Genomic DNA, 23,784 nt, shown 5'->3' with positions numbered 1-23,784 from the left:
GAGAGTCAGCTTGGAATCGGGAAATGCAAGAGACGAGCACGAGATATGGTTTACTGGCCAGGAATAAATAATGATATACAGACAATGGTGGAAAACTGTACCACTTGTCCACAATATCGACAACCAAAGGAACTGATCGAAATGGGCAAAATTGTGCCAGTTCCTTGGCAAAAGGTGGGGCTAGACTTATTTTACCTTGAGGGTAAAGAATATTTGCTAATAGGCGCCGACTATTCAAACTATCTTGAAGTGACACAGTTGTCAAGCTTGTCAGCCAATTGTTTTATTATACACACAAAAACAATTTTTGCACATCATGGCATTCCTCAGATCGTCATGCGTGACAATGGTCCATGTTTCAATTGTAAAAAATGGAAGACATTTGCACACATTATGATTCAAGAGATTCAACATCAGGTCCATTGTATCCTCAGTCTAATGCAAAGCGGAAAAAGATATGCAGATAGTCCACTTGAGTATTTCTCATGTCCCCAGTTTCTATCCCTCACAGGCTGAAACTGATGTTGTAAACCAAGCTTTAATTTATGAACTAATTCATAATCATCTGCCATTTCTGCTGCTAACCTCGCAGTTTTAACCCTGTGCTCTTCCACATGAATTCTCACTACCTCAGGAATTGAATTTTTAAACTCCTCCAAAAGTATAATTTCTATGAGAGCTTCATACATTTGGTCTATTTTCAAAGCACTTATCCACCGATCAAATTACTCTGTTTGATCCTTTCAAACTCCATGTATGCTTGACCAAATTCTTTCCTTAAATTTCTAAACCTTTGTCTGTAGGCTTCAGGCACTAGTTCATATGAACCCAAGATGGATTTTTTCACCTCCTCATACATCTCAGATACCTCCACCGATAGCCATGCAAACTCTTCACCAGCTCAACCTACCAGCTTTGTTCGAATCAGCAATACCCACATGTACTGTGGCCATTTCATTTGTTTTTCCACCTCCTTCTCGTCAAACCTTGGCAATGCTTGGACATATTTAAATAGATTCCCACCAAGTCTTCTTGCACTAACCCTATTTTGTAGTTTTGCCAGTGGAGATAAAGTTTTAGTGTTGTTACCAGTGGTAGGTGAACCTTTAAAAGCAAGGTTTTGTGTACCTCATCAGCTTGAAAGAAAATTAAGTGAGCTGAATTATGTGGTACAAACACCAGATAGGAGGAAGACTCACTGAGTGTATCATGTGAATGTGCTCAAAGGGTACTTTGAAAGGGAAGGAGAGAAAAAGGAGGTGGTTTTAATGATTCTACCTCAAAGTGACGAACCAAATCCAGAAGACTGTGAATTTGACATACCTCAAATTCAATTGGAAAATGTGGATGTTCTTAAAAATTGGGATAAATTGTTGAATTACCTTCCAGAGGAAAAATGAACTGACCTGAAAGAGTTATTGATATCACATTGGCAAGTTTGTAGAGATAAATTGGGAAGTACTAAAATGGCTGTACATGATATAGATGTGGGAAATGTTGTTCCAATCAAACAACATCCATCCAGACTTAGCCTTTAAAATTGGCACAGGTTAACAAAGAGATTGAGAGTATGTGTAAAAATGGCATAATTGAAGTGGGTTGCAGCCAATGGAGCTCACCCATAGTGATGGTACCTAAACCAGACGGTACCCAACGGTTGTGTGTGGACTATAGAAAGGTTAATGCAGTTACAAGAACGGACTCTTATCCTATCCACGTTTGGAGGATTGCATTAAGAAAGTGGGACAATCAGCTTTTATTTCCAAACTGAATTTACTTAAAGGTTACTGGCAGGTACCTTTATCCGAAAGGGCGAAGGAGATTTCAGCTTTTGTAACTCCAGATGGTATATACTAATTCAAAGTTATGCCATTTGGCATGAAAAACACCCCAGCCACATTTCAACAGTTAACTAACAAAGTGAGTGAACTGATATATTTGGGCCGGTCCCTGTAACAGAGTCACTGTCTCTGTAACAGAGTCTCTCGCTGTCCCTGTAACAGAGTCACTGTCCCTGTAACAGAGTCTCTCCCTGCCCATACCGGCCACCATGGCTGGGTGTTCTGGCCACTGAGGCCATGAGCTACCCACCCCCTGGGCTGCATGCGGCGGACTGCCTAACACTGTTGTCTTCCGTTTGCCCCGCCCACCCCAGGTGAAGGCGGCCCATAACTGCCGGGAGCAGGAGAAAACTGGAGGAGCACTGCCGGACTGTGGCCCGTCACCATGGCAGAGCAGAGGGCTCTAGATCGGCGGCCTGGAGGAAAGGGAGGTCGCCAGGATGGAGTTCGGCCACAGACGAGGAAGTGAGAAGCCACTGAATTGAGGTTCCCCATGACACGAGTGTCAACAGCCCATCCCCACGTCACCCACACCCCAACACCACCCTCACACCATCCTCACCTCGACCCTCACACCTCCTCACCCCCACACCACCCTCACCCCGACCTTCACACCATCCTCACCCCATCACCATCCTCACCCCCACACCACCCTCACCTCGACCCTCACACCATCCTCACCCCCACACCACCCTCACCCCGACCCTCACACCATCCTCACCCCGACCCTCACACCATCCTCACCCCATCACCATCCTCACCTCGACCCTCACACCATCCTCACCCCCACACCACGCTCACCCCGACCCTCACACCATCCTCACCCCGACCCCAACACCACCCTCACCCCGACTTTCAAACCATCCTCACCCCCACGCCACCCTCACCCCGACCGCCACACCATCCTCACCCCCATGCCGCCCTCACCCCGACACCATTCTCATCCCGACCCTCGCCCTCAACACCACACCACCCTCATCCCCACCCTCGCCCCCACACCACCCTCACCTCATTCTCACCACAACACCACCCTCACCCCGACCCCCACACCATCCTCACCTCGACCCTCGCCTTCACACCATCCTCACCCCCACGCCACCCTCACCCCGACACCACCCTCACCCCGACCTCAACACCACCCTCACCCCGACCTTCGCCTTCAAACCATCCTCACCCCCATGCCACCCTCACCCCAACACCACCCTCACCCCAACACCACCCTCACCCCAACCCCACCCTCACCCCAACCCCACACCATCCTTAGCCCCATGCCGCCCTCACCCCCACACCACCCTCACCTCATTCTCACCCCAACACCACCCTCACCCCGACCCCCACACCACCTCACCCCCACGCCACCCTCACCATCCCAACCCCAAAAGCACCCTCATCCCGATCCTCGCCCTCACATCACCCTCACCCCAACACCACCCTCACCCCGACCCCCACACCATCCTCACCCCGACCCCGACCCCCACACCATCCTCACCACCCACGCCACCCTCACCCCGACATCACCCTCACCCCGACCACCACACCACGACCCTCGCCCTCACACCACCCTCACCCCAACACCAGCCACACTCCAACACCAGCCTCACCCCGACCCTTGCCCTCACACCATCCTTTAGTCAACAGCACCATCACCCCGACCCTCGCCCTCACTCCATCCTCACCCCAACACCACCCTCACCTCGACCCTCGCCCTCACTCCATCCTCACCCCAACACCACCCTCACCTCGACCCTCGCCCTCACACCATCCTCACCCTCCCACCATCCTCACCCTGACCCTCGCCCTCACACCATCCTCACCCCCACACCACCCCGACCCTCGCCCTCACCATCCTCACCCCAACACCACCCCCACCCCGATCCTCGCCCTCACACCATCCTCACCCGCACACCATCCTCACCCCGACACCACCCTCACTCCGGCCCTCGCATCATCCTCACCCCCACACCACCCCTCACCCCGACCCTCGCCCTCACACCATCCTCACCCCAACACCACCCTCACCACTACCCTCGCCCCCACACCATCCTCACACCCACCGTCCCCATCACCCATAGTCTAATTATACATCTTATCTTGCAGGACCTGCTGGAGATGTGGTGGGTCCATCTGGTGTCCCCCGCCCTCAAATGTACCACAGCCAGAGCAGCCCCCTCTTGTGAGTCGAGCACTGCCGAGGAGAACAGCTCGGACGATAGCCCTCGACCCAAGATTCAGGACACCCTGGAGCTCGTGTCTGAAGATGACATGGATTTCCTATCACAACTGTCCCCACCATTCCAGAGATACTCACCTCGGTTGAACACTTTACTGGAGAGGCTCCTGGGACACTCTGGCGTGCACCACACAGCTGATCCGGTATTGCAGGTGGAGGTAGGAACATCCGAGGGATGGATGGTTGGAGGGCTTGCCGACCCCAAGGACTAGCTGCCATCCAGACAGTTTTCAGGCTTCTGGAGCGGACAGTCCCATCGATCATGGAAATGCAGTCACAGAGCCAAGGACTACATCAGGGGCTGTTGGTGAATATCCAGTCCCTGCAGGTGCAGTTGAAGAAGTCCAACTGCGTGCAGGAGATAGTGCCGACAATGCGTGCCACCCAAGCCAACACCGCACGGATTGCATCCTTGATGGAGGCATTGGGGGCGACAGTTTTGGCTAAGGATTAGCATGTACAAGGCCTAGGGCATTCTGTGCAGGCCCAAGATAGGGTTGCCACCTCACAGGACATCGGTGTGGTACATCTGAGCGTTACCCACTGCGGGCTCTGTCCCGCATGTTCCCCACCAATCCCCGCACCCCTGGCCCCATTGGTGCCTGGCACTGTGGGGGCCTCTGACCCTGGTGTCTGTCTCTGATGCCAGGGGTACCATCGGCTGGCACTGCCCTTGCCAGCGGAATGCTCCGCTGCCCCCTGTAGGGGCTACAGTTGCTCTGGGTGGGTTGCCTGATGCCCCAGCAGCAGGTGGCGGTCAGTTGGGTATGGCAGGAGGTGGGTGTGGGTTGTGGGGGTGGCACACACACGGCCAGTGTCACTCAGAACCAGGGGTCAAGGTGGGTGGTCAGTGGGGTGCACAACAAGATGGCTGCAGGGGCAATGGCGGTCCGTCATTGGACACCACCCCAGCCCCATGCAGGGGTTCACTCCAGCTATTTGGGCTGTTGCCCTCCTCCCCCCCCCCCCCCGCCCCCGGGCCCTGGCAGACCCCCGACCCCAGCCAGCCTGGCCTGTGGCCCAGCAGCCCACGGTCGGGCCTCTGTGCCTTATCTCCTCTCTCTCCCACATCAGCCACAATGGCAGTTTCATGATTTTTAAAAGCACAAGTGAACCGCACCGTCAGGAACCCGACCCATCGGAGGCGGAGAATCACGGATGCCCCGGAGAATACCAGGTCAGGCCCGCTAATGATACGCAAGCGGTGTTTACTATACGTGGGTTCTGGAATGCATTGATGCTGCTGTCGAAGCGAAGGAGAATTGCGATTTGGCTTCAAATTGGCACCCGCCGTAATTTTGGCATGGGAACCTATTCTGCAAGCGTGTTTCCCGATTTCGCTGTCAGGCAACTGAGAATCTCCCCCTGTCCCGGCGGTACAGAATCTCCCCCTGTCCCGGCGGTACAGAATCTCCCTCCGTCCCGGCGGTACAGAATCTCCCTCCGTCCCGGCGGTACAGAATCTCCCTCCGTCCCGGCGGTACAGAATCTCCCTCCGTCCCGGCGGTACAGAATCTCCCCCTGTCCCGGCGGTACAGAATCTCCCCCTGTCCCGGCGGTACAGAATCTCCCCCTGTCCCGGCGGTACAGAATCTCCCCCTGTCCCGGCGGTACAGAATCTCCCCCTGTCCCGGCGGTACAGAATCTCCCCCTGTCCCGGCGGTACAGAATCTCCCCCTGTCCCGGCGGTACAGAATCTCCCCCTGTCCCGGCGGTACAGAATCTCCCCCTGTCCCGGCGGTACAGAATCTCCCCCTGTCCCGGCGGTACAGAATCTCCCCCTGTCCCGGCGGTACAGAATCTCCCCCTGTCCCGGCGGTACAGAATCTCCCCCTGTCCCGGCGGTACAGAATCTCCCCCTGTCCCGGCGGTACAGAATCTCCCCCTGTCCCGGCGGTACAGAATCTCCCCCTGTCCCGGCGGTACAGAATCTCCCCCTGTCCCGGCGGTACAGAATCTCCCCCTGTCCCGGCGGTACAGAATCTCCCCCTGTCCCGGCGGTACAGAATCTCCCCCTGTCCCGGCGGTACAGAATCTCCCCCTGTCCCGGCGGTACAGAATCTCCCCCTGTCCCGGCGGTACAGAATCTCCCCCTGTCCCGGCGGTACAGAATCTCCCCCTGTCCCGGCGGTACAGAATCTCCCCCTGTCCCGGCGGTACAGAATCTCCCCCTGTCCCGGCGGTACAGAATCTCCCCCTGTCCCGGCGGTACAGAATCTCCCCCTGTCCCGGCGGTACAGAATCTCCCCCTGTCCCGGCGGTACAGAATCTCCCCCTGTCCCGGCGTAACAGAATCTCCCCCTGTCCCGGCGGTACAGAATCTCCCCCTGTCCCGGCGGTACAGAATCTCCCCCTGTCCCGGCGGTACAGAATCTCCCCCTGTCCCGGCGGTACAGAATCTCCCCCTGTCCCGGCGGTACAGAATCTCCCCCTGTCCCGGCGGTACAGAATCTCCCCCTGTCCCGGCGGTACAGAATCTCCCCCTGTCCCGGCGGTACAGAATCTCCCTCTGTCCCGACGGTACAGAATCTCCCTCCGTCCCGACGGTACAGAATCTCCCTCCGTCCCGACGGTACAGAATCTCCCTCCGTCCCGACGGTACAGAATCTCCCTCCGTCCCGGCGGTACAGAATCTCCCTCCGTCCCGGCGGTACAGAATCTCCCTCCGTCCCGGCGGTACAGAATCTCCCTCCGTCCCGGCGGTACAGAATCTCCCTCCGTCCCGGCGGTACAGAATCTCCCTCCGTCCCGGCGGTACAGAATCTCCCTCCGTCCCGGCGGTACAGAATCTCCCTCCGTCCCGGCGGTACAGAATCTCCCTCCGTCCCGGCGGTACAGAATCTCCCTCCGTCCCGGCGGTACAGAATCTCCCTCTGTCCCGGCGGTACAGAATCTCCCTCTGCCCCGGCGGTACAGAATCTCCCTCTGCCCCGGCGGTACAGATTCTCACTCTGCCCCGGCGTTACAGATTCTCACTCTGTCCCGGCGTTACAGATTCTCACAGTGCCCCGTGTTACAGAGGGTGGAATCTTCCCAAAAAATGGCAAAACGTCCAGTGAATAAACCAGTGCGAATCCCATCGACGGCATCGTCGGGATTTCTCACGGAATTTGGAATCCATTCAAGAAAAGGGCCGGGATTCTCCGTTTGAGAGTCTAAATGCTGACCCCGGGACTGAATCGGTTGTGTTCTATGACACTGAAAGCGGCGCCGGTCCCGGAGCAATTCAGGATCCCGTTAAAGACGTCACACTGGCAGCACGTGGAACCCGAGACCCTGTTGGATGCCATGGAACTTACAGATCCCCGGGTTGGGAAGGAGGCTGCCAACCACTGCCATTCACCAGGCCTGGGCGTAGGTGGCAGCAACGTGAGTGCAGTGGGCCCTACCGCCAGGACCAGCCAGCAGTGCTGTAAAAAGCTGCACAACCTCACGGCCAGGGTGAGTAACCAGCACCTCTGGCCATCTTCCATCCATACCTGCAGTGAACCCCTGCAGCCCCAGCAGTCTGCTGGCATCCCACCCTGCACCACAAGCCAACACCCATACCGCCCTCTATGGCCAGGTGCCCTGCACGCACTGGCTGCTCACCCTTGTGCTGCCCGCATCCAACTGCCTAACATGGTGAATTTTCTGTGTGCCCCCCCCTGGGGAAGGGGTATAAAACCACAGAGGAAGAGAGCAGACTGGAGGCGGCCCATTGGATGCCAGCCTCCAGTCCTTCTTAAAGCAAATGGGTCCCCTGAAGGCCAGCGAGCAACCCATCCAGCCGAGAATGAATGACTAATCCCAACCCAGTCCAGAGTTGAGATTATCTGTGCCCCCATGCAATCTCCAATGCACCATGTGCAATGAAAATCCTGCTAACGTCCGATATCTGCCTCAGAGCTGAGGCTGCCAGGTTCACACTTTTGCCGACCTATTGTAAATGACGCCGGTGTGATGTCATATCGATACCCAGGGAATATTCCGTGAGGGGCGAAGGTCTGGAGTGAGTGCTCACCAATAAGTTAACATGAGGCTCCCGGGCTCACTTGGCCTGATTCGCATCAGTTCACCGACGAGAGGGTTGAAAATGACAAATCCCAATCATGAAGGAGAGAATCACGTTTTTTGTTTCTCTCCGAATTTTGAGCCTGTGGCGATCACCACTGTTGTATTATATTGTATATATGGGTATTACAGTAAGGCCCCTGTACGACAGGCACATGGGTAGATCCCTGCCTGCTGGCTTCGCCCAGGAGGCGGAGTATAAATGTGTGCTCTCCGAACAGCAGCCATTTCATAAGCTGCTGTTGGAGGCCTCATATCTCTGTGTAATAAAGCCTGGATTACATTCTACTCTCGTCTCATTGTAATTGATAGCGCATCAAAGCGCATCAATTTATTACACAAAGATTTTTCAGAGATGGACCTCCGCAACAAGCCAGATCGCCTGCAGCTGCATCCTCAAGCAGACAACGCCAAAAAGGACTTCCAACATTGGCTAGCTTGCTTTGAAGCATACATCGGGTCTGCGCCAGAACCAATCTCAGAAGCACAGAAGCTCCCGATTCTGTACACGCGGCTGAGCTCCAATGTTTTTCCCTCATGCAGGACGCGCCTACCTATGCAGAGGCCATGGCGCTACTGAAGGAGAATTATGCTCAGCAGACCAACAAGATCTACGCCAGGCACCTCCTCCACGCAGCACCAACTTCCCGGTGAGTCTGTGGAAGATTTCTGGCATGCCCTGGTGAGAGACTGTGACTGCCAGGCCGTTTCGGCCACTGAACATTCGAACCTGCAAATGAGAGACGAGTTTGTTATGGGCATAGGGTGTGACTACATCTGCCAGCGCCTTGGAAGGGCCTCTTGATCTCGCGGCGACCAAGAAACTAGCGCTCTCGCTCACGATCGCCTCACGCAACGTACAGTCTTATTCCCCCGACCGCACGGCCCCCCCCCCCCCCGTGCATCGTGGACCCCGCCAGTGGCCACCCCATCGTGGACCCCATCAGCGACCGCCCTCAGCCAACCCCACGCCTGCGGCGCGCGGCAGCCAACCAACCCCGGGGGACCCAAGTGCTACTTCTGCGGACAGACAAAACACCCCCGGCAGCGCTGCCCGGCACGGAGCGTGCTCTGCAAGGCCTGTGTGGTAAACCACTGTTGCACCTATATTAGGTGATGCAAGGTAGCATGTTACTTGTTCCTAAAGAACGTTAAAATTGTTATGATTTAGGGAAGTGAGGCTACAGCGACTAACCTGCCTATCAACACCACGATCTAGGTCCCTCAGCCCCTTTCCGTACCTTTTGTGAATGCCTTCTGTGTCTCAAGATAGTCTCAATTTCTGGGCTAACCTGCACAGCTGGTTTTAATTTGTAAAACATGGATATCGCTAACACTTAGGAGAAGGTCAAAGTATTTTTTGCTCACCTTGCACATGTTGTCACCTTTGGAGTAAACAATTACTAGCACGGCAATAATTGGGACCCACATGAAATAGAACACTACAATTAGCCATCCAAGTACGACTGACCAAGTAGGATACTCAATGTTTCCATATGTTGGTGGATCAGTTATTATTATAGACCAGATTAGGATTGTCTGCTTTCACAGAAAGAATAATTAGAAACATGTTGAGTTAGACAATCTGCAGCTTGATTAATGGCAGCTTAAATCACTAAATATTACACATATCCTTACTGTCAAAAAACCTGGTGTGACAATTAGCCAACACACTCTCCACCACATCCAGAAGAGCCAATGTTTTCTTCCAATCATCATCTCAATATCCTTGATGAATTTGTTTAACCCTGTGAACAAAAATTAAGAGAGAGCCAGAGTCAGAGGTGGTCACCTGATTAGTCTGAACTTCAGTGCAGCTTGTTTGAAGTTGTCATTTATTTTCTACATCGGCAGCAGTGTTGAAAAGGTTGCTTAGCAACTTCAGATTTTTCAGCATTTCAGATGTAGGGTAAATTCATTCACAGCTGCCAAATTACCCAAGTCAGCCAATCCGAATCGCCACATGCAGTTGTGCTAATACACATGAAGATACGGATGTCAAATGAACACATCTGTTCGGGGAATTTCACAGCTATCCAGCTATCAGGTACTTCATTCCCCTGAGTGACCAGGTGACAGATCCACCACATGATTCACAAGTTCCCCGAACAAAGGAAAACAATGGTAATCATATATTTAGGCACAACTGCAAGTAATTTACGTACACCAATCAAAATTGTACACTTATTCAAAGGTAATCAATGTCCAATCAGAAATAATAGCCCTGATTACTTTATTTCTTTCCCATAGTAGTATTTAACCAATTCCAACAACTCGTCTCTTGCCCAATCATCAACAAGGCACGTACACATAGCTATACTATCAGTAAACACATGTCCATGGTCCTTGACTGTCTGGCACCCTGACCACCGACTTATGACTTCTATCTAAACACTTTTTCAGTCCTGGGCTGTTAACTGTAAAGCAGTGGTGTATGTATTACAGTCCTCTTGTGGTCAATCAAAGTTCCTCTTTCTCCATTATTTACAGCTGTACCTTGCAGCCCTTGCAGTTTCCCAGGAACTTTGCTGTAGTCAATGATTTCTGACCCCTTGGCTTTATCCAAATGGGCCAAATTAGCAATTGACAGTTCCTCGCTCCTAACCTCTTCTTCTGAATAGCAGGCACTACAAACGGACTTCAGTTCCATATTCAATGTACAACTTGGTCAGTGAAAGCTTCTGTTTATTAACTAATTTCAAGCCACATTCCACAGTGTGATCAATGATGTTATTGCATTCTAATCGGCCTAAATAAAGGAGGGACTAATTCTTAATTGACTTAAGGAGTGCGTTATCAACCTGTGATTGATCTAGATGAGCATGATCAGTTTCTAATTTGTTTCTCAAGGGTGATGGTCATCTATTGATGTAATTTCCCATAGTCTCCTATTTTGGGGGAAAACAAATAAACTCAATCAAATAAACTCAGGGATCCTTGACTGGCCCTCTTAAGTATCAATTACTCGTGGGTCTATCCCATTCATTAAAATTCATTTCAGTAGGGCAGCATGCTAGTGCAGTGGTTAGCCTCATGGCGCCGAGGACCCGGGTTTGATCCCAGCCCTGGGTCACTGTCCATGTGACGTTTGTACAGTCTCTCCGTATCTGCGTGGGTCTCACCCCCACAATCCAAAAGGTAGGTGGATCGGCCATGCTAAATTGCTCCTTTATTAGGAAAGAAAAATAATTTCTGTTACTTCTTGTTCAACTAAAATAATGTTTTGATATCTCACTTGTCCATTTCGATTACAATGCTGAGACCAAGTCACACGATCAGCTTGTGTTGCTGAATTCAGTATAAATAATATTGGGTTGTCATACTTAGATTGTGAGATAACTAGATCAAAATTAATAATTTAATGTCTGTTTCCTAACCTTGAGGCTAAGAATGCCTGGGTATATGATGTCCCATATAATAACTCTTCCTCTATGTAATAATATTGATAATAATAGTAGTATTAATAATAACCTTCATTATTATCGTCACAAGTAGGCTTACACTGACACTGCAATGAAGTTACTGTGAAAATCCCCTAGTCTCCACACTTCGGCGCCTATTCGGGTACACAGAGGGAGAATTTAGAATGTCCAATTCACCTACTGCATGTCTTTCAGAACTTGTGGGAGGAAACCGGAGCACCTGGAGGAAACCCACGCAGACAAGGGGAGAACGTGCAGACTCTGCACAGACAGTGACCCAAGCCGGGAATCGAACATGAAATCCTGGAGCTGTGAAGCCACAGTGCTAACCACTGTGCTACTATGCAAATATCTCGCATTGTGTTTCTCCCTGTAGTCACGGGACTAGACTCTCGTGTATCTTCAATAAATATGAGAGCCCATTTTTTCTGGCTTCACCAGTATTACTGTAACTCATAAACCATCTACGAAGCCTGCTATCATTCGTAAAAAAATTAAATTTGACCACTTGCTATGTTAGTAATTTAATTAATCGATTCCAATGTGGATCAAATGTCATTTTAACTTGAGAATAGTGTGTTAAAATGTTCCAGGGTGAAATCTTACTCCTTAACTTATTATTATTGATCACTTTCTTCCTTTTCTCTAGCCTTTAAATGGGTAATCTATGCAACAAGAAAATTTACTTTTTAAAAAATTTCAGTTCCTCTTCATATCAACTTAGATTGATGTTTCTTTTGCTATGATGCTCCCTACCTGCAGATCACCTCACACAATATAATTCGAATTAACAATGCATGGACTTATAATATTCTCCAGCTCTCCAGTCATCAGTATCCATCTTGTGCATACTCTTCACCAAATTTGCTTGCTACCAGACTCATTGTTCCAATTCAAATTATTTACCCTTCCAATTTAATTTTGCTCATTTTGAAATATCCCATTGAATTTTACCCAATACCCTTTTGCTGTTTTGATTTCATAGAATCATATAATTTATGATGCAGAAGGAGGGTAGTCAGCCCATCGGGTCTGCACTGGCCCTGGATAGAGCACCCTACGCCTCCTATCCCTGTAACCCAGGAACCCCACCTAACCTTTTGGAATATAAGGGGCAACTTAGCATAGCCAATCCACCTAACCTGCACATCTTTGGACCGTGGGAGGAAATCGGTTCACCCGAAGGAAACCCATGCAGACACCGGGGGGGCGGGGGGGGAGAGTGAAAACTCCACAGTCACCCGATACCGGAATTAAACCTGGGATCCTGGAGCTGTGAGGCAGCAGTGCTAACCACTGTGCCACCGTACCACCCCAGTCCAGTCTCTTTCTTCTACCCTTGATTACTTAATCATATCCAGTTTGATGAAGTCCACTAGAGCCGTGGAGAAATCTTGCAGTCCAACAAAATATTCTCATATCTTTAAAACTGAAATTGAATATTTTGATTTGAGTCATTAATATATTTTGATTGCTTGTTCTTTATCTTAGATGACATTATTCTTAAAAACAATTTGCTAAATTACATTACATGTTTCACTTCCAATTTGTTGTCCCAAATTCAAATAACAGTGCTGTTGGCATTCGGATTTCCATGAATGTTTATTTAATACTCCTTCAAAGAAACTTTGTTCTTATACCAATAGAAACGACTTAAACTCTGTGCATTTTTTTCTCATTAAATGTCAGTTATTTTTTATCATTGTCATTCTCATTATCTGTCAAATAGATTACATTTTTAATTTTGTCCTGCCCATTGTGTTAGCTCTCCATTCACTCTGCTGTTACTTGTTGACAGAGTCACATCAGCCCCCTCCAATACCTCTTCTCTTGCCCTACTCACTTCCTCATCTCCCATCTATGCGTCATATAAATGACCCTTTCCTTCAATGTTGGTATAGCCCCCTGGGTTATTTCCCTCATTCCTAGCTCTTGTAATCCACCCATTTGTGGGGAATAGTAGATTCTCCCATTGGGCCCACCTCGCGTCTGAAACTGTTTTCAATCTTCCCTTGTTCAGAATCTGTACTAAGGCGTGTTCTGCATGTAACATCACCTCCCCCAACAGAGGAACCATCTATGCTGTACAATCCGAGCTTGAATACATCTGGTTAATCCCACAGCAACTGCTGAGTGCTTGTTAGAGTAAGCTGCGTGTTGCTTATGATCTCCATGTTGTTGGATCACTATAGCAGTATAATAATTCCCATTATTATGGTAGTAGACGTGGAATGGGCGAGTCAAATCTGGCAGCCCTAATGCCGGTGCTGTTGCTGGGCATTGTTTTTCAGACTGATTAAAGCAACCACTCTCTTCTCCAGCCATTTTGTCTTTCTAACTCCTCACTAGATGCCCCCCACTACTTCACTAGATTTTGAATGGGACTAACTATTGCTGTGATATTGAAAGTCTACAAATATATTCTCAAATTCTTGCAGCTACTGCAAATCTTGTTCCACTTACAGTTATCTGTCAAGCAAAACACTACTGCTTGGGGCAAAAAGGGTTAATTCATCTCAGCAGATATGACAATTCAAAAATGTAAAATTTTGTAATTCCCAATTTTGTAAAAATATAAATACATCTTCAGCTGTGATGAGCTTCAAATGTTAGCAGATAAGAGGTAATTCTTTGCTAGCTTGAAAAGGGGTGGAGTAAAAATTCTCAGATGGACGCCTCTCCCTCTAAATGCCAATCATTGTTCAGTGTTTCTGCGAGGAATCGGTCAGCTGTGGTGACCTGCACATCAGCGAGTGGAGCCTGTCCCATATACTTCTGAATTACCTTTGCTGCTGTAAGTAGAAGCTCAAGATAAGCACAGTGACTGACTCAGTTTTTATCACTTGTTTGAGCCTTAAACCACTTTTTACTGGACACCGCGTGTCTGTTGGAATCCACCCGTTTTTGCATTTTGCCGATTAATTTTCTGTACCTGCGAGCTTCCGGTGGCGTTTGCGAGCGGGTCGGCCGCATTGAGAAGAGCTCCCGCCGGTGGCCACTATTTGCGGCGCTTTTGGGGGCTTCCCCAATTCTTTGCTCTCCCCCCCCCCCGATTATTGCCGGCCTTTGGGGCCGTCCCGGGTAGCAAGCGGGGCCGGTTTGAAAATCGGCAAGGAACCCGGCGCGGGTGTCGGGCGGCTGGTGCTGATGCGTCGGGCCCAGCACGCGCAGAGGTTCGAGCAGCGGGGGCGGAACGAAACGGAGGCCGAGGCAGCAGGCCCGAAGCCAGGGCGCGATGTAGGGGGGGGGGATGTCTCACATCGGATGGCTCTCACCTAAAATGTGGTGAGAAGATTGAAGTCCGGTCCCAGGGAAATTCTGGAGGAATACAAAAAAGAAGAGAAAGAAGAATTAAAGAAATTTGGTGAAAGTTTTTTCCCCCCTTATTTTGAAGGAAGGGGAAATTTATTTTGTTTTTTGTATTAAAAAAAAAAAGATTGAAGGATGGAAAAAAAAAGAAAAATAATAAGCCGTTAAAGGATGTGAAGAGCAGCGTCGAAGAAGGGAGGAAACCCAGGCTCGCCGTTGAATGAGAGGATGAGCAAACGTGCTGACAAGATGGCGGATGCCGGACCGCATGGTGGGGCCGCACTACTTACCGTGGAGAAGATGACAGAGGTGATGGCGGTGGAGCTGGAAAAGCAGTTTGTGAGGCACATGGAGGCTTTGAGGAAGGAGACGGCGGTCGCATTGAAGTGATTGGAGGAGGAGGCAATCGCCCCGGTGAGGGTAGCTCTGGCAAAGATATCGGCCGAGGTCAGAGAGCAGGGTGAGAAGATGAAGGAAGTGGAGGAGACCGGGTCGGAGCACAGCGACCAGTTCACCTCGATGGGGGACGAGCTGCGGAGGGTGGTGGAGGTCAACAGAGGGCTCCGAGCAAAGCTCGAGAACTTGGAGAACCGCTCGAGGCGGCACAATCTGAGAATTTTGGGCTTGCCCGAAGGGGCAGAGGGTCCAAGGCCAACAGAGTACTGTGCTAAGAAGTTGGTGGAGCTGATGGGGAGGGTGAGAACCCCTCCCGGTATGAACTGGACCGAGCTCATCGGTCATTAAGGCCAAAACTCAAAGTGAATGAGCGGCCAAGAACAGTAATTATCTGCTTCCATAAGTACTGCATGAAGGAGAAGGTGTTAAGCTGGGTGAAGCAGAAGCGAGTGGGATGGTGCTAGAGTTCGGATCTACCAGGACCTGACGGTGGAGTTGGCAAAAATGCGAGCGGCGTTCGGGCGAGTGAAGGCGGCACTGTACAAAAAGGGGGTGCGTATACCTGGCGAAGCTGAGGGTGATGTATGATGCCAAAGACTTTTCTTTTGAGACAGCGGAGGCAGCTGAGTCGTTCGTGAGGGCAGAAGGCTTGGGACAGACGTGAGGAGCGGAGCTGGAAGAGAGACTGTGGACTGTGATTGGGGAGCTGAAGGCTTGGGACAGACGTGCGGAGCGGAGCTGGAAGAGAGACTGTGGACTGTGATTGGGGAGCTGAAAAATGTATAAATGCAATAACTTTCTTTTTACTGACGTGTATTGTAATTCACTTCACTTCACATTGTTACAGAGTTCAAGTTATTGGTTGGGTTGAGTGGCATTCTGTGTTGCGACGGTTATATCTTATTGTAGTGAATTGTATGGGTTGGATTGTTGTTTTTGTTTTTACTTTCTCTGGGACTGGGTGGGAGGGGACGGTATATCTTGGCGGGAGAGCCACCCGTACTAGCTAACTAAAGTCGGCTAGTGAACGGAGGTGAGGAGAGAGGAGGGCTGCGGACATTGGAGCAGGTTTTGATGGGCCTACGAGGCGAGCGAGGAGGAGGGGAAGGGATTGATGCTGGGAGGTGTTTTTGAGAGGAAATGTGGGGAGGGGTTTTGAGAGGGGAGGGGGGGGAAGGGGTTCGATCTTACTAATGGATAGGGGCGGGTCAGGCTCATGGGGCAGGGCCCGGTGGTATGATGATGGTGGATAAGAAGGATGGAGGGGGGTGAGAGACCCCTAGTTAGGATAGTCACGTGGAACGTGATGGGGTTAGGAGGTCCAGTCAAGAGGTCAAGGGTGCTTGCGCATCTTAAAAGTTTGAAAGCCGATGTAGCAATGCTGCAGAAGACTCACTTGAGGGTGAAGGACCAGGTGAGACTTAAAAAGGGCTGGGTTAGCCAAGTGTTTCACTCTGGTTTTGATAGAAGGGCTCGAGGGGTAGTGGTAATGGTCAGCAAAAGAGTACGCTTCCAGATGGAGAAGGTGGTGGCAGATCAGGGGGTAGATATGCGATTGCGACAGGGGCGCTGCAGAGGAGGTTAGTGGCATTGGTAAGTGTATATGGTCCCAACTGGGACAATGTGGGATTCGCAAAGAAGGTGTTTGGGGCCATCCCCGACTTGGACACACACGAACTGATAGTGGGGGGGGGACTGGACTTGGTGCAGGTGCCAAGGTTGGACAGGTCACGGCCGCGCTCGCTGGTCCCATCAGGGGGGCCGAAGGCGTTGGCTGGGCTAATGGTGGAAATGGGAGGGGTGGACCCTTGGAGGTTTCTGCACCTGAGGGAACGGGAGTACTATTTTTCTCAGCAGTCCATAAGGTATACTTGCGGATCGACTTTCGTGATGGGGAAGGCTTTGCTGGCTGGGGTTAAGGGGTCGGAATACTCGGCAATTGCAGTGTCTGATCATGCCCCTCATTGGGTGGATATGGTACTGGGGAAGGGGGTAGTGCAGAGGCCAGGGTGGAAATTAGATGTGGGACTTTTGGGGACCAAGTGTTTGTGACAAAACTGAAAAGGTAATTAAGGAATATGTATGTTTCAACTGTACGGGTGAGGTGTCGAAGGCAGTTGTCTGGGAGGCTCTAAAGGCGGTGGTGAGGGATGAGATGATTTTGGTTAAGGCCAGGGTGGACAAAGGGGAGAGGTTGGAGCGGCAGAGGGTAATAGATGAGATGTTGGAGGTAGATAGGAGTTATGTAGAAGATGGGGACCCAGCGAAGCTGGAAAAGAGGAAGGAACTACAGGCGAGCTTTGACCGACTATCTATCAGGAAGGCGGTGCGCCAACTGAGACGAGCAAGAGGTGCAGTTTACGAACATGGAGATAAAGAGTATGTTAGCAGGTCAGCTCCGGAGGGAAGCAGCAGCAAGGGAAATTGTTCAGCTGAGGGATAGGGCAGGGAAGTTGGTGGTGGCTCCGGATCTGATTAACAAGGTTTTTGAGGAATTTTATGAGAGGTTGTACAGGTCAGAGCCACCTGGGGGAGACCGTGAGCTGCAGGAATTTCTAGATGGGTTGGAGTACCCAAAGTTAGGGAAGGGCGACAGGGCTACATTAGAAGGAGCGATAGTGGAGCAGGAGATAAAGGATGCGATTGGGAGGATGCAGTTGGGGAAAAGGTGGTGGGGCCAGATGGGTTTCCGGTGGAATATTATAAAAAATTCAAGTATAAGCTGGCACCCCTGATGGGGGGGATGTTTGAAGAGGCGATAGGGAAGGGGGTGTTGCCACAAACTTTGGGGCAGTCATCAATTTGCCTGCTCCTAAAAAAAGATAAGGATCCGACAGAGTATGGGTCGTATAGGCCCATATCGCTTCTGAATGTGGACGCAAAAGTATTGGCAAAGATACTGGCGGGTAGGCTGGAGGAGTGCCTCCCGAAGGTGATAGGAAAAGATCAGACGAGGTTCGAGAGAGGGAGGCAGCTCTTTTCAAATGTTAGAAGCGTATTGAACGTCGTTATGGCACCGGCAGAGGGGAAGGAAACAGAGGTGGTTGTGGCATTGGACGCTGAGAAGGCGTTTGACCGGGTAGAATGAGGGTACTTGATGGCAGTTCTGGAGCGGTTTGGGATTGGACCAAGATTTGTGAACTGGGTAAAGCTACTGTAAGGAGCCGAGGGCGAGTGTCCGCAGAAACAACATCAGCTCGAGATACTTTTCTCTCCACCGTGGGACTAGGCAGGGATGTCCTATGTCCCCCTTGCTGTTTGCACTCGCGATTGAGCCATTGGCAATCGCATTAAGAAGGTCGGGGGTATGGAAAGGAATAGTGTGGGGGGGGGGGGGGGGGGCGGTGGATAGGGCATGGGGTGTCCTTATATGCTGATGATTTGCTGTTATACGTGTCGGAACCGAGTGTGTCGATAGGTGGACTATTGGAGCTGCTTCGAGTGTTTGGGTCTTTCTCGGGGTACAAACTAAATCTAGATAAGAGTGAGTATTTTGTGGTGTCTCGGCTGGGGGTGGGGGCAGGGGTGGGGTTGGGCTGCCATTCTGTAGGGCAGGGATTCACTTTAGGTACCTGGGGGGGGAGGGGGGGGGGGCTCCGCAGGTACAACATTTCTAGTTTGGTGGGGAAAAAGTGAAAGCTGATCTGGCAAAGTAGGATGGTCTCCCTCGGTCACTGGCGGGTCAGATACAGGCGGTTAAAATGAACGTGCCGCCGCGATTTCTGTTTATTTTTCAATGCCTGCCGATTTTCCTGCCAAAGGCTTTTTTCAGAGAGATTGAGGGAAGGATTACTTCGTTCATATGGGGAGGGAAGGTGACCAGAGGTAGAAGGGTGCTGCTACAGAGGGGAAGGCAGGCAGGGGGTTTGGGTCTTCCGAACCTGATGTATTATTACTGGGCGGCGAATGTGGAGAAGGTGCGGAGCTGGGTCAGAGGGGTTGATTCCTAGTGGGTCAGAATGGAGGAGAGCTTGTGCAGGGGGTCGGGATTGAAAGCACTAGCAACAGAGCCGCTCCAGATAGCCCCGGGGAAGTACTCAGGGAGTCCGGTAATAATAGCTTCATTGAGAATTTGGAGGCAGTTTCACCAACACTTTGGGTTGGGGGCAGGGTCAAGGGAAATGCCGATTCGGGGGAACCACAGATTTGAGCCAGGGAGGTGGGATGGGAATTTTCAGAAATGGGAGGAGAAGGGGATTAAGGCACTAAAAGATTTGTTTCTTAGGTGTCGGTTTGCAGGGCTGAAGGAGCTGGAAGTGAAGTATGGGCTGGAGCAGGGGGAAATGTTTCGATATATGCAGGTTCGAGATTTTGCGAGAAAGGAGATACAGAGCTTCCCAGTGGAGCTATTTTGGAAGAGGAGAAGGCACCACTGGAAGGGATCAAAGCAAAGTGGGAGGAAGAGTTGGGAAAGGATATGGAGGAAGGGTTCTGGTGTGAGGTACTCCGGAGAATGAATGCCTCCACCTCGTGCGCGAGGTTGGGGCTGATACAGCTGAAGGTGGTATACAGAGCCCACCTCACGAGGGAGAGGATGAGCCAATTCTTTGAAGGAGTAGCAGATGTGCGTGAACGTTGCGGGGAGGGCCCCGCTAATCACGTTCATCTGTTTTGGTCCTGTCCAAAGCTAGAGGATTACTGGAAGGAGGTTTGTAGGGTAATTTCTAAAGTGGTGCACATGAATCTGGACCCGGGCCCCCGGGTAGCCATATTTGGGATGTCGGACCAGCAAGGGATGGAAACGGGTGCAGAGGCAGATGTTGTAGCCTTTGCCTCGTTGATCGCCCGAAGGCGGATCCTGATGGGATGGAGAGCAGCCTCTCCACCCAGTGCCCTGGTGTGGCGGGGGGGACCTGTTGGAATTCTTGACTCTTGAGAAGGTTAAGTTTGAATTGAGGGGAAGGATGGAGGGGTTCTACAATTCATGGACATTATTCATCATGCACTTTCAAGAACTGGATAACATTGAACATTAGTTGGGGGTGGGGGTGGGGGAGGGGTGCAGTGTGTGTTGATGGTGACTATGGGTGATTCCTGATTCTTTTTTGTCATTTGTTTATGTGAACATGCGGGATAATGTTTGGGGTTTGGTGGGAGGATGGGTTCGTTGCTATTGATATGGGGATTGACATATTTGTTACTGATTATTGTTTGTTGTTGGTGGGTGTAAATTTGGGAGAAAATGTGAAAAAGGAGAATAAAAAATATTTTTTAAAAAAAAAATTCTGTACCTGCGGGCGATTTGTCGAGACGTAGTCCCCTCACCTTCCCACTCTGCAGTGAACACTAGTTCAGATTTTTCAGCACTGGCTGCCATTTCAAAATCCAGATCAGAATCAATCCCCTTTGCGAGATTGTGATTTCTCACCATGGTCCCTGTGATGTTCTCCTTACTCTTTCAGTCACCTGGCCCCTGGGTATGGATCTGCCTTTTACGCATCTGCTGATCTAGTCTGACAGCGCCCGGTCGGAGAGTATCATCAAAAAACAGATAATACTCACCAAACCGTAGTTCTGCCTTCTCAGTTAGCCCGGGCGGATCCCATCCTTTTCACCAAACTGATAGAGGAATTTCACAGGTAACCAGCTACCATGTACTTCACTTCCCTGAGTGACTTGGAGTTCTCGCTTAAGATCTTTATTCAAGCTCTAGCAGGAGAACCTGCTTCCCACCACGTGATCCACAAGTTCCCCAAACAAAGGAATACAACAATAATTATACCTTTAGGCTGAACTACAAGTAATTTACACGCACCAATCGAAATTGCACACTTATTTGAAGGTAACCAGTATCCAATCACAATTAATAGTCCTAATTACTTCATTTGATTCTCACAGTAGTACTTAACTAATTACAGCAACTCTTTGCATGTCTAAATACAATATCCAATCATCAACAAAGCATGTACACATAGCTATATTATCAATAAATAGATATATATGGTTCTTGACTGTCTGGCACCGTGACCACTGACTTATGGTTTTAATGAAACACATTTGCAGTACTGGGTTGTTATCTGGAAAGCAGTGATGTATGTAGTTACAGCCTTCTTGTGTTGTATCAAAGTTCCTCTTTGTCCATTGTTTTTGCAGCTGCACCTTGCAGCCCTAGTAGTTTCCCCGAAACTTTTCCACATTCAATGACTTTTAACCCCTTCAACATCTGACTTGATTTTGTTGCACTTACCATAAATGCCGCTTAAGGCTATGAGTTCCAGTACAGCAATCAAGATTAGGCCCCATCCAGAACAGTAATGATCAAGTAAATTTATCCAGTAAATCCCAGCCTAAAAAGATATTAGAGAAAGTGATGAAGAAAATGATCCTTTGCAGAAAACTGTACGTTGCTCTAACCTTTTTTCTTAAATGAACTTAAAGGCAGCGAATCAACATCTGAGAACGAGAAAATGCACGTACTGGGGGAAGTTTTAACCTTGCCCAGTTGATGGGAAAATGACCATTTCGACCAGTCACCCAATCTTACCCACTGGAAAAATAGGGTGGGATATACGACATATATGAGCCAAACTGCCTGGCACATCAGGTCAAAATAACTTTCATTCTCTTCTAGCCAATTTTGCTTTCACTATAGTTCAATGGAATATATCCTTCGCAACAGTTACATTGTTGTCCTTTGTTACTTAATAATTCTGAGGAACTATTTCTTTGGTTGTGACAGAGCTGAGGAGAATTGATTTTTTCTCTGTGTGTCGTGCATTTTTGTAACTCCCTTACACAGAGAACAGCGGAGACAAGGACATGGAGTGTTTAATTAACAATGGAGTCAAAGGCTATCGGGAGTAGGTGGAATGTGGAGTTGAGGCCGCAGTCGAAATAGCCAAGATCTTATTGAATGGCGGAGCAGGATTGAGGGCCCGAAGGGCCTCCTCCTAAACCGTTTGGTTCACTTAATATTTCCCATTGTCTCAGGCCTAAAAAAAACTCCCCCCCCCCCACCCCACCCTTCACTCCATCACAAATCCTTTGGCAATAATTTCACAGAGCAGCAGTAATGACAGTAAAGCTTTTTATTTTTCACACATCCGCAAACCCGATAACTGGTTCAATGTTCAGGCCCCAACAAACATCTTCAGCAAGAGAAACATGAAAAATATATTCTTTATCTAATGTTGTGAGGAAGGTTATTTCTGGCTGTCCTTCGATTCAAGGATGTTTGGAAAGTAGCAGTGGTTAAACCCCTTTTTCCCTCACACCACACATATTTCAGGCTGATTTTGAAAAATCCTGCAATTACAATTGGATAAGGTCACTATAGTAAGTCCTCACTTAACGTTATTTGCTTCTTGGATAACATGATGTCATGTGGAACAATGTTATACCCATCAGACTATCTGTGAATGCAGAGTTCTAATTGGGGAGCAATAGGAATGAAAAAAGGCATTGTGTAGACGCTATGTTCCTATGATATGTACCTGCTATGTTCCTATGTTCTTAATGCTAAGCAAGGGCTTCCTGCATTATTAAAGTATTAACAATTGTTTATAACTTTGGTATCAACTTATTGCAATTGCAAAAGGTAAATCAGATTGACAGCTATAATTCATCATGTAGCAAATGAAAAGGACAGCCTGACACCACAAAAGGTCAGAAGATAGATTGACTTTTGTGCTTCATGCATTTAATTATGTCCTGATTTTTTTCCCCAAAGCTTCTTGATGTTGAGAATTGCTTATATTTGACTAATATGAAATATCCAGTTCTACATAAAATATCTTTGCATTATATTTAACCTCCATTATATCACTATATGCACAGGGCTAAATCGCTGGCTTTGAAAGCAGACCAAGGCAAGCCAGCAGCACGGTTCAATTCCGGTAACAGCCTCCCCGAACAGGCGCCGCAATGTGGCGACTAGGGGCTTTTCACAGGAACTTCATTGAAGCCTACTTGTGACAATAAGCGATTTTCATTTCATTTCATTTCATCTAATTGAATGGTGGAATAGGCATGAAGGAAGGAATGTCCACTTCTGCTCCTAATTCCAATGTTTCTATGTACCCAAAATTTGTTCTAGCAGCAGTGGAGGAACAGCGATATACTCTTAAGTCAGGATGGTGTATGAATTGAAGGGGAACTTGCAGGTGATGGTATTCCCATGTCGCACTGCCTTTGCTCTTCCAGATCATGGATTGCAGGCCCGGAAAATGCTGTTGAAGGAGTCTTGTTGAGATGCGACAGAGCATCTTGTAAATGTCACACGCTGTTGCCATTGTGCAAGAGTGGTGCAGGGAATGGATTATTGAGTTGGTGTGTGGGGTGCCGATCAAGTGAACTGCTTGATAAAAGGAGCGATAAAAGGGGAGACAGAGAGAATAAGCGAGAGAATAACTCAAAGTCCAGCAGGAGAGATGAGAGCACTGGGGATCAATAAAGCAGTGGAGAGGGAGCGGGGAAATCATTCCAGGCCTCCAAAGAATCTCAAAGTGTGACACCGCAAGAAGTCAGGTAATTATTTTTCCTCTTTCTCTTGAAATTAAGGCATTTGTTTCAAATTAGGATCTGGGAAAATAAA

At 49.4% G+C, this 23,784-nt stretch overlaps 1 protein-coding gene across 1 annotated transcript in view; it reads right to left on the bottom strand.

Moving 5' to 3' along the window:
- LOC140420914 (sodium- and chloride-dependent neutral and basic amino acid transporter B(0+)-like) overlaps positions 1-23,784 on the bottom strand; it is a 59,099-nt gene that overhangs the window by 11,528 nt on the left and 23,787 nt on the right. Inside the window, exons 3-5 of the mRNA XM_072505061.1 lie at positions 21,439-21,538; positions 9,763-9,872; positions 9,493-9,663 (exon numbers count right to left, since the gene is read on the bottom strand). Coding sequence (XP_072361162.1) covers positions 9,493-9,663; positions 9,763-9,872; positions 21,439-21,538 — 381 coding nt within the window. The remainder of the gene's footprint in view (positions 1-9,492; positions 9,664-9,762; positions 9,873-21,438; positions 21,539-23,784) is intronic.

Source organism: Scyliorhinus torazame, chromosome 5 (assembly GCF_047496885.1).
Source record: "Scyliorhinus torazame isolate Kashiwa2021f chromosome 5, sScyTor2.1, whole genome shotgun sequence".
Classification (NCBI taxonomy): domain Eukaryota; kingdom Metazoa; phylum Chordata; class Chondrichthyes; order Carcharhiniformes; family Scyliorhinidae; genus Scyliorhinus; species Scyliorhinus torazame.
Note: the sequence above shows the minus strand (reverse complement) of the source record. Positions and strands in the feature narration are given on the sequence as shown.